This window comes from Scedosporium apiospermum (assembly GCF_000732125.1).
Source record: "Scedosporium apiospermum strain IHEM 14462 chromosome Unknown SEQ_SAPIO_0121, whole genome shotgun sequence".
Lineage (NCBI taxonomy): Eukaryota > Fungi > Ascomycota > Sordariomycetes > Microascales > Microascaceae > Scedosporium > Scedosporium apiospermum.
Window position 1 is genome coordinate 576,002 of NW_015971822.1, and position 14,444 is coordinate 590,445.

The following is a 14,444-nucleotide window of genomic DNA, read 5'->3' on the forward strand; positions in this document are numbered from 1 at the left end:
GTATTAGCCTACTCCCATAACGAGATGGTTTAATAAACAGAGGGAACCACTGGCTAGAGGATAGCGTTATTGGGTGTTGTTGGAGTGGCGGGTTTGGTTTTGAACGAGACTATGACAGGGCCTGTCCTATAATATTCTGTTTCACATGCACGCCTCTCGAGGACTTCTAAAAGTCAGTGAAATATTGATCGAACAGAGTCGATATATCAACCTTGAAGTTTCTCTTGCATTCCCACAACAAAACTAATCTGCCAATTCGGCAAGGACCTTGAGGCTCATCATTATAAGGACAATTCCTAGAGCAACCACCACGAAAATCGCTGCTCCCACCCAACCCAAAACCATGGCTGCTGTGCCGACGTGTCCGACGACGCTGTTATATGTTAATGTTTTGACCATGACTGTGGTGGCTGCGGTAGAAAGGTGCTGCCACAAGGCAGAAATGAGACCCAGGAGTGCCGCAATCGATACAATTCCGAGTGACGCTTGCACTATCTGTCGACTGGGGAACGGCTTGACCTCGATTTCACTGTCATCGCTATCGTATTCTCTATGCCAACTTGGGAAGGACACCAAAAGGAGGCAGACGCACGCAAAGGCGAAAATGATCGCTATGAATCTGTTGACATTAGACCAAAGTGTAAAGCAAAGGATGCGTCCCGAACATGGGTGTCAACTGTAGCTTACATGAGACCGCTAAAGATGGTTTCATCATGGAACTTCTTGGCCATCCACATCAGATTAAGAGGGTCATGTCCATCAACACTCTGCTGCAAGGCGCCTATATCATTGGAGCACGCTGAAAGACTCGAGTTAAGCATCAAGCAGAAGCCGAAGTAGGAAACCCGTACTTCAAGGCCCGACATGTTTTGGGATAGATTCAGTATAGTGTTTAGTGTAGTTGTGTTGATACCAATGGCGTTCTGAGCTGCAGTACTGTTATTGCTGTCGTACGAAAGTGAAAGGAGGTACACCTTGCTCAGGCCCCCAGTGGTGCACCCAGCCAGGAGAACGGCTAATATAGAAAGCGAGTTATTAGTGTTAAGTGCCAGAGGTGGCGGTGATTCATGCTTTCCTACCGAGTAGTATTATGGACACTGTGAGAAAGCCGACGAGGAGGTGGCGATAGCTGAAAAAGGGACGAGAAATACGGTGGGACCTAAAAACCAGCCTCCACCATGTGAAATGTCTAGGATTAAGACGGTATTTCCAGCGGCGCCAGAAGGAACGCTTCCTAGACGATGTCCCTGAACTTTGAGTCTGACTCGAACTGCTTCGGGTCTAATAACCATCAGCTGCATCAGCTCAAGTCCCTGCAGTCGTGTACAAGGGGGAAGGAATGGGGGTGGGTTAATTACATACTCCATATACTGAGGCTGCTCTGTCAGAGCCGTCTTCTTCTGCTCGTTCACCCCGGCTTGTTGTTTCTGTCGGCTGTTCACCTTCTGCTTCCTTCTCTCCAGTCTCCCCTCTCCGCCTCCAGCGTGGGGTTTTCGGGAAGTTGGTCAGAATGGACATAGGCCTAGTGCCTAAGGGCATATATAAAGCGTAGGCTACACGTAATATTTCAATGAGAGTCGGCATGACTGTTAGTATCAAGTCTCGAAGAGTTTGATGCCGACTGGGTTAGAACGAGGATGAATCCGTCGATGAGGTTTTGCGCTGAGGGGCATCTTTCTATCTTGTCCGATGTGCAGGGGTTGGAGACCAGGTAATTGGCTGCAGTTGTGGCTAGGGTTCCATCTTTTTCATCTTACATGCATACAGAATGCCCAATTGCGCACTTCCGCTGAACGCACACCGATCCGAACATCCAGTGAGAACATTTTTTTAATGTCATCCTGGATAACCAGCCACCTTATTTATTCCCCAGCCTATCTGCTGCCTAGTTGATGTGAGACTTTCTGCACCATAGAGTCTATAGACACCAGAGGCTGACCCATCACGATAGTGTTAATGGCTGCCGTGGCAGAGAGTCAGGAGAGAGGTGCGCCCTCTGGCAGTAAGCTGAACGTTGAGTCTGAGACCGATGATGCAGCGACACGTCTTCGTGATGCTATCATCTCGGGGTCCGTGGAAACGGTAACCGAACTCTTAAACCGCCATCCCGACATTATCGAAACGCCGGACTTCGAGGGCCACACGCCATTGCATCTCGCCGTTGAGCATGCCAAACTTTCAATCATCCCTGTGCTTTTGGACAACGATGCCAATATCGAAGTGGTGGATAGCGATGGAAGGACCGTACTTCATCGGGCTGCGCGTCAGGGAAATGTCGATCTCGCTCGGCTCCTGCTCGAACGTGGGGCCAATGTCGAGGCGATCTCGAGAGAAGGAGAGAGACCTCTATGGATTGCTGCAAAACTGGGCAACGAGCCTGTTGCAAGGCTCCTTTTGGACTGCGCCGCCAACATTGAGTCGGTAAACGACCAAACAGGCACTACTGCTTTGTACGAAGCGGTTACGCGCGGTGACATCTCCATCGTCCAGCTCCTGCTCGATAATGGCGCAGATGCAGACGCCACGGCCAGCGAGAAAAAGCAGAAACAACCCCAAATTCCATTGCCGCATAGGGCTACCCCATTTCACCCAGGGATGGCGAAAGGCGCTGCCCCCCCTCGTCCGCCCGGCTTGGGGCTCGGGGGGGGATGGGTTCCCCCCGCGGCTTATGCCAGGCCTGGAAGTAGGATTAAAACGACAAAGAAAAAAAAGGCTGGAGGCGGTATTTCGCCGTGGATTCCTGGAAAAGGTTGGGACGAAGCTGAGAAGAAGAGGAAAACTCTCTTAGAATTAGCGGAGGAGGAGGCTAAACAATCACGCCCTCGACCTCGACCTCCACCTCCACCTGATTTCCACCATGTTCCACCACCACCGCCGCCTCCATATCACCTAGGTCCACGCGTCTCGGACGGCGCCGCTGGCGCCCCCGAAACTATTAAGTTCCGTGATGCTGTAGGAAGGAGATTCAATTTTCCTTTTCATCTTTGCAGCACATGGAATGGGATGGAGGATCTTATTAGACAAGCATTTATTGGTATTGATGTCCTCGCCCCCCTTGTGGCTCAAGGCAAGTATGACCTCTGCGGTCCTGATGGGGGTATCATTCTTCCTGCTGTTTGGGAGAGTGTTATTCAACCCGGATGGGCCATCCAGATGCTCATGTGGCCCCCAGAGTCTGGGCCCCTTGATCAAGGCGCACCAGTCGTCCCGCCCGCAAAGGGGCAACCGCAGCCGCCACCACCAAACCTTAAGGGAGGCATCAAAAAGCCAACTCCGTTGTTCGAGGCTATGATCCGGGGCGACTTGGAGCTTGTCAAATTGCTCCTCCGGCACGGCGCCGACACCGCGTTGAAAGATCACCTTGGGCAACTTTCTCTAGACGAGCTTTCCGAAGAAAAGCGAAAGGAAATCGCCAATTTACTAAACTCAGGCTCATTACTTGAAGGACCATCTATTGGTAAACCCCGTCAGAAAGATATCGAGACCCGAGCTAGGTTCTCCCGAGCACTCCCGGCGCCTCGTCACGACCCCGAGAAGATGGCGGCCTGTCGATCGTTCGAGGTATCCATGATGGAATTTCACTTGGATGGTCGCGAGCGACGCTACTCCAAGTCTGCCTCCATATATGAGCTGCTGTACGGCATAGGCCCTCAAGGTGTGCGTGCTTCTGAGAGACCAGAAGACTTGATAGGCCGGAAGCCGCAGTTCACCTGGTACCACATCCCTGCTAACAATGTAGGTATACTATGCATCTCAATCTCAGAACCCAGCATCTCTACCATCTCCCAAGAATTTTTTTCGCAGCTAACTTTACTGGATATGAAATTAGATGGAGTGGGTTGAGGTATCGGCGCCCATCCATTATTACACCTTGTGTTTGGCTTGGCTAACAACAGCAGGGATTAATGACGAGGATATTGTCAGACCAGCAGTCTGGACCCCACTCGCTCAAGACAAGGCTCAAGGAAGAACTAGGCATTCTTAGTTCGACAACTCGTGGTACCGGCCAATCTACAGGACACCCATTCATGAGGCCCTCATGTAGAGTAATTCAAGTACGTCAGAGGTCTCCCAGCCCGCGGTGATAATCTTCAAGGGTCGGTGAGGTGACTAACGGTACCTAAAGGACGAGCCGGAAGAAGAGTTTGGAACATCTTCGGCACTGGAGTTGTCAATAGCATCATTTGTAGGTCGAGCCTGCAGAGGCTTTCTAGAGGCGGATAAATTAGCTGACACTCCCATATATTCCTTACCTTCACTTCGAAACTGTCCAGGGACACCACCACCAGACATATCTCTCCTCTGTCGACACATCTCAACCTCCTCCGCCTCCTCCGCCTCCTCCGCCTATTTCAAGCCGTCCTGTTCCTCGTTCCTCAAGACCACTATCCGTTGATAGACCGCATACAAGCGGTCCAACCCGTCCCAAGCGTGCATGGATGTTCGGCAAGACGGTAGGTTGGCCCTGTGTCAACTCGACGTAGTATATCAGGAATGAGATCTTGCTGAGTATTCAAAGGGAAACGGAGAAGCAGAAAAAGTGGACATGGAGACGAGCAGTACCCCTGGAGTTGATTCGTCTAAGATATTACAACCCTCCAGTCAGCCCCCGAGTCCAAAAGTTGAAACCGTCGAGCAGGAAAATTCGAGAGATACCCACTCAGCCAACGCGAACAACGAGGCCAACTCCAGGGAAACCCCGCAATCTCCAGACCAAGCTACAGAGGCAAATCAGCCAGAAACGTTCACAATCCATCTCAATAACCAAAGTCCCAAGAAAACCCACAAAAAGCCTGGGACAGCAGTCCTCGATATAGTCCACCCATTCGAGCATCTTATCAGGGGCTATCTGAAGAGCCGAAATCCAGAGGATGTTCCCACTCTCCAACCACGACGTACGCTGGACCAGTATGTTTACGGTCGCGTGGAGGGGACGTATGAGAGGGCCAAGGATCAAGTGATATACCGATACACAAGAAGATATCATGGACAAGCGATCAAGATCTTCATGGTCGACCAGCTCTGGGTATGGATATTGAACAAAGGTATGCTAGTTTCTTCTATGCACATCTTTTTTTTCAACCACGGGAATAGTTCCCGAAATCTTTATTTCAATTTCCCTTGGTTATATTATTGTAATTTTCTCCATCGTCAGTGGGAGATGATCACACAATCGTCCTGACATGGCAATTCCAGAAACCGTCATCACCTGTTGCCCACTTAACTGGGAATCTTGGGGACAGGAACAAGATACCCACCGCAATAGATATAATATCCACACTATCATCCGCGATGACCCTCTCAACGTTTATCAGCACATTCTCCGACATCTGAAGAAACCATTCAGAAAACCGGTAACCTCGGTCTACGACATGGCGCGGCTGGTTGTGGACACTTGCGTTGGTCTCTTCGATCCTCATGACCTTCCCAATGACCTTCAGTTTTTCGACTTTTTTGAATACGAAGTGGCGCGTGTGGTAAGCTTCTCCGGACCCCTTCTTCGCCTTTAGACATCTCTGCTCCTATCGTATCTTTGTTTCTGCATTTACTAACAATCTCACTTCAGAGTAACTCCGCAACCAGGAGACTCCAGGCGTTTAGGAACCGACTGAACCAACCTTCCCTAACAACCGACGACCTTGATATCCGTTTGGATATCTCCCTTCTCGCCGAAGTCCAGGAAATAAGAGACGAACTCGACATGTTGAGAATGGTGCTAAAACATCAAAACGATGCCGTGGGCGCGATGAAAGAGATCCTTTCCAGAAAAGGGGTAACGCAGTGGGAAGAGAACAGAGTGTCTGCTACTCACGACCATCGGATCCAAACCATGGAAAAATTAGTGAAGAACACCAAAGATTCTGTGAGTTCAATCTCGACTTATGCCTCGGTCCGACTTTTTTTAAATCGAATGAGTGAAGCAAGCTAACCATTTACATCCTCCCGCAGCTGATTAACCTTATCGACCTCAAGCAGAAGCAAGCCAACTTCTTGGAGGTACTGTCGGCACGTAAGCAAGCAGAAAACACGGCTGAACAGGCCAGAGCTTCGACGAGGATACAAACTATGATGGCCGACCAGGCTTTGGAGAGCGGCAGGCAGGGTAAGACCTTAATGGTCTTTACCGTGGTAACGATCATCTTTGTGAGTGGTTCTTCGAAGCCGGATTCTTAACGGGAACAGCTACTCACACGCCATACAGCTCCCTTCGTCCTTTCTTGCCGCTGTTTTCGCCATTAATCTTGATTCGCTTCCTCAATCAGCCGACGGCAGGCTACCTCTCGGCTACTTTTTGACGTTTCTATGTATGTATCGGCCTGCCCATCATTTCACGCAAACCGCATCGTTATTAACTAAAGATTGCTCCAAACAGTTACGGTTGGCGCCGCCTTGTGCATACCTCTTGTCTTTATCGCCTTCAACTTAGAGAAAATCGTCAACTTAATGCGCCAAATGTACCAAAACGTGGTGAGCCTTTGGGGGGAAAGTAAAAGTATACTGATCAGCGGTGTTCTGCTGCCCCTCGCCTTAATAGCTGTTGGTGGAGCTGCAATTGGCCCTATCTGGACATCGTCGCTTGGCTCTGGAGTCAAGACGGCGGCGACTGCTTGCATTGCCGTGGTATTAGCTCTTGGGATTGCGCTTTGCATTTTCCGGGCTTTAATGCAATATGCTCGGTTGAGAGAGAACAAGTCTTGGGATAGTTCAACCTTGAGTAGTAGTTCTGGAAGTGAGGATTACTGAGGCCAACGCGTCGGATTTATCAAGAAAACGGAAAATTTTATTACGCGCCCATTCCGGCCCGGCATGTTGGAGGGAACTTGGTTTCTCTTTGAATAAGTTATTTAGTTGCGATCTTCTTCCTCTTCCAAAACTTCCAAAGACCTGGACACGGGACTTTTGACCATGGAGCTATACGATATCTACGGTATCGGTGTGCGGGGCAATGCAATTGAAGGGGCCGTAGGACCCTAATACACGAAGTCGTGCGGCTGATGGTCTTCCCATTCACACAAGCTGAGCCAAGCGTCATCAGAATCAGAATCATGGCGGCTCTCCTTAACGTTCAGACTTTAACGGAGTTAAAGATACTCTATTCGTCCAAGGATCGGAAATACCACAACCTCGGCCATGTGAACTCCCTCCTTGAGCTTCTCCGACAGCACAGAGGCGTCCTTGCAGATCCGGACGCAATCGAGGCAGCCATCTGGTTTCACGATGCGATATACGACGCGAAAGCCACCGATAATGAGACCAAGAGTGCCGAGCTCGCACTATCGCGGCTAAGCAGCACGGATCCTCCTCTCGACCGCGAACGTGTCGACCGCATATGTACCATGATTGAAGCGACGGCAACTCACACGGTTCCACAATTCACCGATGCCCGATTTGTATCGGATGCGGAAATGTTCCTTGACATGGATTTGAGTATACTAGGTGCTGAGGAGGAGGCATTTGAGAAATACGAGGCGGCGGTGCGGGAAGAGTATGCCTGGGTTAGCCAAGAGGGGTGGAGAAAGGGGCGATCAGATGTACTAAGGTCGTTTCTACAACGACCTTTTATCTTCTATTCAGCGGTGTTTAGAGATGGATATGAAAAGGCGGCCCGAGAGAATATCGCCAGGTCACTGAAGAAGCTGAATGCGGCGGCGGAAGCGGCTTCGGACACGGCTATTCTGTGAGCCGTTACTATGTTAATTACTACCTCTAGTTGTTCGATGGAACTTCAGATGATACTTCTTCCCCTCACCCTTACAAGCTACAGCGACATCGGGCCTTGCCCATTAAATATCCTCAGGTGAACTCTGGTGTTTCGAACCTCCCTTGCGACCAGCCTCTCTGGCTCTCTCACTTCCCTTTTCGAAAGATCCACTAGATGCCTGGCCGCCCTTGGAAGCGATGTCTCGCTATACACCCGTGTTAACTAGATAATCATGGAAAGGGGTGAGCGTGAGGAGGAGAGGAAACAAACCTGCTTATCAGGGTCCATGCTGGCGAAGCCTCCACTGTGGCTGGATTGACCCCCCTTGGAAGCAGTCTCCTTCAGGTCCTCCTTGGGCCTAGAGCCGAAAGCAGTTAGTTAATTAGGCTTGAAAACTGAGTCAAGGGAGATTCCCTAACCAGTTGGCAAAATTGCCAGGGTTCCTGTCGGCCATGAGTGCGGCGTTTGAATTTTCTTCGATGAAAGCGGTCGTGAAATGTAAGTGCGAGTTTTACCTTGGTCGGCGTTAAAATCTTCGTTGACAGAAACATAGATATCTGAAGGAATAGAAAAATAAGACCTCGTCCATTTATACTATTTCGAGGCCAGATCCGTCCGCATGTCATATACAATTGATAGATCGCTATCCCATGTGACAGAGTGATGTTGATGTAAGTTCCAGCTCATCGTAGCAGATTAGGCTCCGTGATTAACATGGCATCATGAGCATAGGAGACGTGGGAGTGACGTGTCTCTGACAGGTCAGAGGTCCGTTTTGTATTGTTATCAACATATCAACCTGCAAAAGAGTTGGGGCGCGAAAGGGACTGCGACTAGGATAAATTATAAAGGTATTGACGCCACAGGGACGCATCTATGAGCGGAAACTAAACTTTGAGAAAGCCTCACTTCATTCAGATCGGTTTAGACGTCATTCAAGTTCTCCATAGCCATCTCACATGGGGTGTACCCAACAATCCAGAGCAGGCGCCTTAGTGATATGGGCGAATTTGGCTGTGGCTGAAGAGCGTGCCGCTTGTTGTTTCTCTATTTTCTAACCCCGAGTCGAAAGAGTCACAGGGAGAGAAGGAGAAAAGTAAGCACTTGTCATTTATCGAAAAGCTGACAGCTATACCTTGTCCTGAAGATGGGGCGTGGGACCACAGCCAGTACCCATGTGGTGGGTCTCGGGAGAGGCCGGAGAGAGTGGAGAGGAATGAAGGCCGGGACCATTCGCCCTCCCCGTTTGCTCTCGCCGAACTTCCAGAGTTGTCAGAATCGGAAATCCTGTATCCGAGTCAATTTCAAAAATGCCTCACATATATTGTGTCAGAGGAACGTAGCAGTAAACACAAAAGACCTCCATTTGTCGGGTAGCTAAAGAACTTTGATGAAACCAATGACACAATACACTTGTTTCTCACACTCGCAGTACGTAAACGTAGGATCATACGTATATTTCCTCAGTGAGCCAGTTATCCAGCAACTTATATCAGCGATTTCTTGTTCCAGCCGCTGGAAGGGAACTATCAGCTGAATGTCTGGACAACTCTCGAGCTTTGGTCGAAACTAGATACTCGACACTATTATCCCTCAATGGGCCCGATTTATGTATCGTTCAGTTGACTGTTAAACCGTCTAGAGATTCTTAGCCAATGATGTTTACTGCATGAGAGCACGTCTACGTCAGGTGCCTATGCACGGAGTTGTTAATTTTATTGACAATCCTCGTTTGCTAGGAAGTCATTCATTGAATGTCGTCGTGTTCATGACTCGTAACTGTCCCTTACACACAGGGAGGTTGGCCTTATGTGGTCCCCCGATGAGGTTGTATTCTGACTAGGGCGCAGCCGAATACTACACAACTGATTGCCATCGAAGAAACGCCAGAACGCCCGTGCCATCGTGCTGTAGGATCCCACCCCGTTTTAAGAAGGTGAGTCCGCCTTGGGTGTCAGTACCCCACAGCAAGATGGAGATTGTGGCGTTTATCACCAGCTGTTATAGCTCCCGCCTCAATGCAGAGCATGGGCACAATCGCGGGGAATGAGCTAGTGGAAAGAGGATCTTGCTCAGTAAACACGAAATTGGGCTGCAGGTTCTCCTCCAATCCCGCATTTCCCCAGGTTTCTCATTCCCCGCTTAGCCGACAGCTATGCGAACCACACTTCATGAAAGGCCGCTTCGCCCTTTCACCTATAGCATCTCTATTAATATGACCTGCCCGTTCAAGGAGTTAGGATGTGACGCCAACGGCAGGACTTTTGGGGCCAGGGCCCAGGCACGTCCGTCCTCGAGCCTCGGAAGTCGTCAAGAACTTCAATAACGGATTGGCATGTGCATTTTCTTGCTGAATTGCAACTTCACCGTACGCCCATTGAACTAGCCTGTCCGAAAAGTCAATGGGGTACAACGCGGTGTGGGCTATTATCCAAAGTGATATAGCGATGAGAATACTGAGCCTCTACTCCTGTCGAGACGGGAGTCTATGACTTATACTCTACTACGGAGAAGAGCATACACAGCATAAGGCCGAATTAGAAAACAGAGAGCCAAGTATTAACAAAACAGCAAATTATAGTCTGGGGAAACAGGGGCATGGTCGTGAAGAAATGCCGGCGCCAGCGGACACCGTCCACATGATGTATTGACGGCTCTCCACAACCCCTGTAATACTCAGCTAAGATTACACGTTGACGCATATCCCCAGACCATCGATGGACTCTTCCCATTTTGCTACGTCGTCGTGTAGTCGGCGAGGTCGCAAGATATTTCGAGGCATGTGGGCCGAGGAAAGGTGTTTCCGGTGGTCATCTTCGCGTATATAAAGACACAATTCTACCCTCTCTCTTCCTCTCTCTTCTTCTCTCTACTCAACCAAAGACTTCCACAACTTCTCAGTCAAGCATTCAAAGCACCTTACATCTTCTGTTCTCAAGAACCCTCCAAAGCACCTTCAAAATGAAGTTCTCCATCGCCACTCTCACTCTCGCCGCGGCCACCTCGGCCCAGGTGATCACCCAATGCGGCGGTAAGGCTCAGGTCTGCCTCGACGAGGCTACTGTCGCTGCCAGCGACTGCAACGTTGGCGACTGGGCCTGCGGTTGCCAGCCCGCCAACATGGCTGCTATCCGCGCTGCCGCTACTGACTGTGTTGTTGCTGCTTGCGGTGGTCTTATCCCCGCCCGTACGTTAATACCTCTCCTCCAGTCTTTGACAAGGTGCTAACGGTATATTCCAGTCAATGTCCTCCTCGAGGTCGAGCAGATCTGCGCCGATGTCCTTGGGTAAGCGGCCATCTCAGCAAACAGCCATGAGGTGACCACGATTACGGATGGAAGCACAGTCGGGTAGGAGAAGGACAAGACCGGGGTTGTACATGGAGCGGCTGAAAGAACCGGTGCCACTTGGGTATGCTGTTGGATAATCCCAGTCACGGTGAAGGACAGAGGGTGGATAGCTACAGTCTTGATTAATAAACAATCTATGGCTTTGATCTAGACGATGCTGTAGTGTGAGACTCGAACCGCAACGATACATCTTGACGGAGAATATAGCTGTCCTTCGTCTTATTTCCCATGGAAGCTGGCTGTTATGTGGAAGAATATGGAAGGGGGTGGGTACTGCGGACAATTGCACCGGTTTGAAACTAGAGATCATAGAAGAAACTAGGGATCATTTCTATGTATGCACTTGGCTGATTTTACCAAACATCTTGTCTTTCAGGCAGTCTACCTTATACCTTCTTACTGGCACCTAATCTACAGGACAGAATATACACAAAGCCAATGATTCAATCCCCGATAGGGAAGGCTTTGAGGACCTGGCCATAATACAGCTCTGAGTCCCTAGATCCTAGGAACACAAAACTTGGCGCGACCTCACTCGGCTGGCCAACCCTGCCGACCTTGGACTTCGAACCAAAGATTTCCATCTCCTCGGCAGACCGGGAAGCGGGCTGAAGTGGCGTGTGGACCGGCCCTGGAGCCACAGCGTTGACGCGAATGCCTTTGGGAAGGAGGTTCTGGGCCAGTGCCCTAGTGAAAGAGACGATAGCGCCTTTGGTGGCGGAGTAGTCGACCATGGAGGGTGTGCCTCGGAAAGCCACCGTTGAGGTCGTGTTGATGATACTAATCCTAATCGTTAGTATGATGAGTGGAGTCAATACGATTGTAGCTCGGACACTTACGCTGAGCCCCGGGGCATATGTGGAATGGAATACTTGGTCATGGCAAACATTTGGAGGACATTGCTTCGGAACGTGCTCTCCACGTTTTCGAGGTCGATATCCGCGAAGTCTGGACACTTGATCTGCTTCGCGGCATTGTTCACCAGAATGTTAACCTCGCCGTATCTGAATTCGTAAGAGAGCCATCAGCTTCGACTTTCATCCTCCATAAGGATCAGATAGAACACCCACGTTTCGACATGCTTTGACACAGCATTCTGGCAATTTCTGTTGTCCATAAGGTCCCCCGCTATCAACAAGCACTGTCGGCCCTCCTTCTCCACCATTTTCTTTGTATCTTCAGCATCAGGTTGCTCTTCTGGGAGATATACGATGCTGATGTCGGCACCTTCGCGAGCGAAAAGAACGGCAACAGCTCGACCAATTCCGGAGCTGGAAGACAAATGGAAGCAGTTAGGCCAGTCGCATGCCAGGTTCGAGATTCCGCATATTGATTCATACACAATTCTACTTACTCTCCGCCTGTGATGATGGCCTTGCGGTCCTTCAACTTTCCAGCCGCTGCATATTCGTGGAACTCTCCACTTCCCTCAAGTGCCGTGGATTCGCTCGTCGGCTTCATCTCCCGCTCAAGACTAGATTAAACGATGTTAATTCAAGCCGCCCAAACGAGTAACTGAGGATCAATTCGTTTCGCAACATACCCTGGAAGGCTTTGAGATTGTTTATACGAGACGGGTTGAAACTTCCCCTTCTCCCCGGCCTGAGAAGCAGATTTGTCGGACATTGCTGCAAGATTTGCTGCAAGATTCAATGTAATGAAGACTGCAGTGCTGACTGGATTTGGCAATGAGAAATGCCATGACGGCTGGCACGACGACGAAAGAACCCGTACGGAGTGAATTCTATTGTTTTTAGGAGAATCTAGGGGGCGGGGGCGGTACGGGAAGTTGTGCCTTTCGTCATAACTACACAATGAAGAAGTAGGTGTGTTTTATTGCCACGCATCAACACTACTTCATTTTTCTTTAATAGTTTCATACACCAGGATGACTTGGACACTGTGGGTAGTATCCTTGCCGAACGAGCCTCGCTGCGCCGAGATCTCTGACAATGTTAGCCGATTTAAAGAGCATTCTCGATAAAACAAACCGACAGACCTTTATATTTTGATAGACCATGGACTCTTGCCCACCGCTTGAGGTGCACATTTCTTGACGGATCAGCTCCCACCTTACTCAGGCTAATGACAGTGACCAAAACAAGACGTGATATTCTCGGGTGAGTATATTCAGTTTGAACATGTGTGCCTGGCCGTGTCTCTTTGAGCTACATCAGGCAGCCTTACTCTAGCTCCATTCGAACTGCCGCGTCGGAAAAGAATATACCGAGCTGGGTCGCTTTGACTCTTGATTGTCATATTCGTGTTTGATACGGGTTCAATTTGCTCTGCGGTGGCCACCAAGGTTCTAGAAGACCCACATCTGCCGATCCTCGACAGACGAGCGAATGGAATATAGCGCTCCAAGAGCGAGCTTAAGGACCTGCCTGAGGGGCCGCTTATAATAGATGTTAATGTGATACTCTTTTTTGTTCTCAACTGTAGTCAGAGATCCAGCAGCGTGGGGTCCGACCTGGTTTTCCCGCCCTCATCTCGGTAAAAGGTGACTGACGGCCGGGCGATCCCCGTCCCATTTGATTTCGTTTGGGGGAGATGTCAGACTATTATGGGGGAATGAGACTTGCGTGCCTTTTCGTCGATCTCGAAACTTCGGCCGCGTTCTTAATCTACTTAGCCTTGGCAATATACCGGAAGTTATATGAGACGGAAGATGACAGAAGGGAAGCGCACATACTTTTCGCCGCCCGATCTAGCCGTTTTCGTCTTTGCCTCTTGTAAGAGTTAGAAGGGCCGCGCTATAAGGGTCATATATCCGGGTTGTCGAATATATGTTGGTGGCGGGATCGCCGGTCGCCGGCTTCGTCATCTACTCTATGCGAAATAACTTGGTGCCGAAACCCCCGCACGCCGAAAGCAAGAATTGCTCCAAGGTAGGATCCACAGAAACGCAATGGTGACTTCCGAATGAGGTGAAGGAGGCCGATCTTGCTCTTCCTTTTGTGCCTGCCCCTAGGGGTGGCGCAGTTAGGGCAAGGCGCCTCCAGTCTGCGGCGCCAAGTTTGCCGTCGCCGTTCGAGCCTTGGGAGCATGTATAGAATTTGACGTGTGAGTGTCCAATAATTAGATCCCCGTGCCGAAGCGTAAAAGTAGCAAGAGGAAATGTGGTTCCGTCCTGGCGATTAACAGCCGTGGTTCCTGACAAAAGACACCGACTGCGTAATTCGCCCATTCAACCATATTAAAATATGTGTAGATCAGAACAGGAAGTGGAATTGATTATCCGGTAACAGAGCGAGTCATGGATTCCGGATTCATTGACATCAAGGTTGCCAGTTTTCATTATTACCCGAGGGAAGCACGGAACTTTCCCCAGCGAAGGCTCTTCGGCCTGTACTAGAATAACGGAGATGATGAGGTCCGGAGCGGAGGTG

The 14,444-nt window shown here is 49.9% G+C and overlaps 5 protein-coding genes across 5 annotated transcripts; 2 read left to right on the top strand and 3 right to left on the bottom strand.

Annotated features, from left to right (window-relative positions):
* Window positions 1-243: 243 nt before the first annotated feature.
* On the bottom strand, window positions 244-866 carry SAPIO_CDS8228 (Uncharacterized protein; the record flags this gene model as incomplete). Its single annotated transcript, XM_016789910.1, has 2 exons — window positions 244-619; window positions 688-866. The coding sequence occupies 2 exons, from the start codon at window positions 864-866 to the stop codon at window positions 244-246; spliced, it is 555 nt and encodes a 184-aa protein (XP_016640173.1).
* Window positions 867-1,956: 1,090 nt separating this feature from the next.
* On the top strand, window positions 1,957-7,682 carry SAPIO_CDS8229 (uncharacterized protein; the record flags this gene model as incomplete). The annotated part of the gene is made up of 9 exons (XM_016789911.1): window positions 1,957-3,735; window positions 3,830-3,834; window positions 4,603-5,045; window positions 5,197-5,477; window positions 5,567-5,863; window positions 5,950-6,144; window positions 6,203-6,305; window positions 6,374-6,468; window positions 7,089-7,682. The coding sequence occupies 9 exons, from the start codon at window positions 1,957-1,959 to the stop codon at window positions 7,680-7,682; spliced, it is 3,792 nt and encodes a 1,263-aa protein (XP_016640174.1).
* Window positions 7,683-7,784: 102 nt separating this feature from the next.
* SAPIO_CDS8230 (uncharacterized protein) lies at window positions 7,785-8,156 on the bottom strand (the record flags this gene model as incomplete). Its single annotated transcript, XM_016789912.1, has 3 exons — window positions 7,785-7,907; window positions 7,973-8,060; window positions 8,122-8,156. The coding sequence occupies 3 exons, from the start codon at window positions 8,154-8,156 to the stop codon at window positions 7,785-7,787; spliced, it is 246 nt and encodes an 81-aa protein (XP_016640175.1).
* Window positions 8,157-10,663: 2,507 nt separating this feature from the next.
* Window positions 10,664-10,993, top strand: SAPIO_CDS8231 (uncharacterized protein; the record flags this gene model as incomplete). Its single annotated transcript, XM_016789913.1, has 2 exons — window positions 10,664-10,889; window positions 10,944-10,993. The coding sequence occupies 2 exons, from the start codon at window positions 10,664-10,666 to the stop codon at window positions 10,991-10,993; spliced, it is 276 nt and encodes a 91-aa protein (XP_016640176.1).
* Window positions 10,994-11,495: 502 nt separating this feature from the next.
* SAPIO_CDS8232 (uncharacterized protein) lies at window positions 11,496-12,678 on the bottom strand (the record flags this gene model as incomplete). Its single annotated transcript, XM_016789914.1, has 5 exons — window positions 11,496-11,832; window positions 11,892-12,056; window positions 12,123-12,323; window positions 12,407-12,526; window positions 12,596-12,678. 5 exons carry the CDS (start codon window positions 12,676-12,678, stop codon window positions 11,496-11,498), a joined length of 906 nt encoding a protein of 301 aa, XP_016640177.1.
* Between the last annotated feature and the right edge of the window lie 1,766 nt (window positions 12,679-14,444).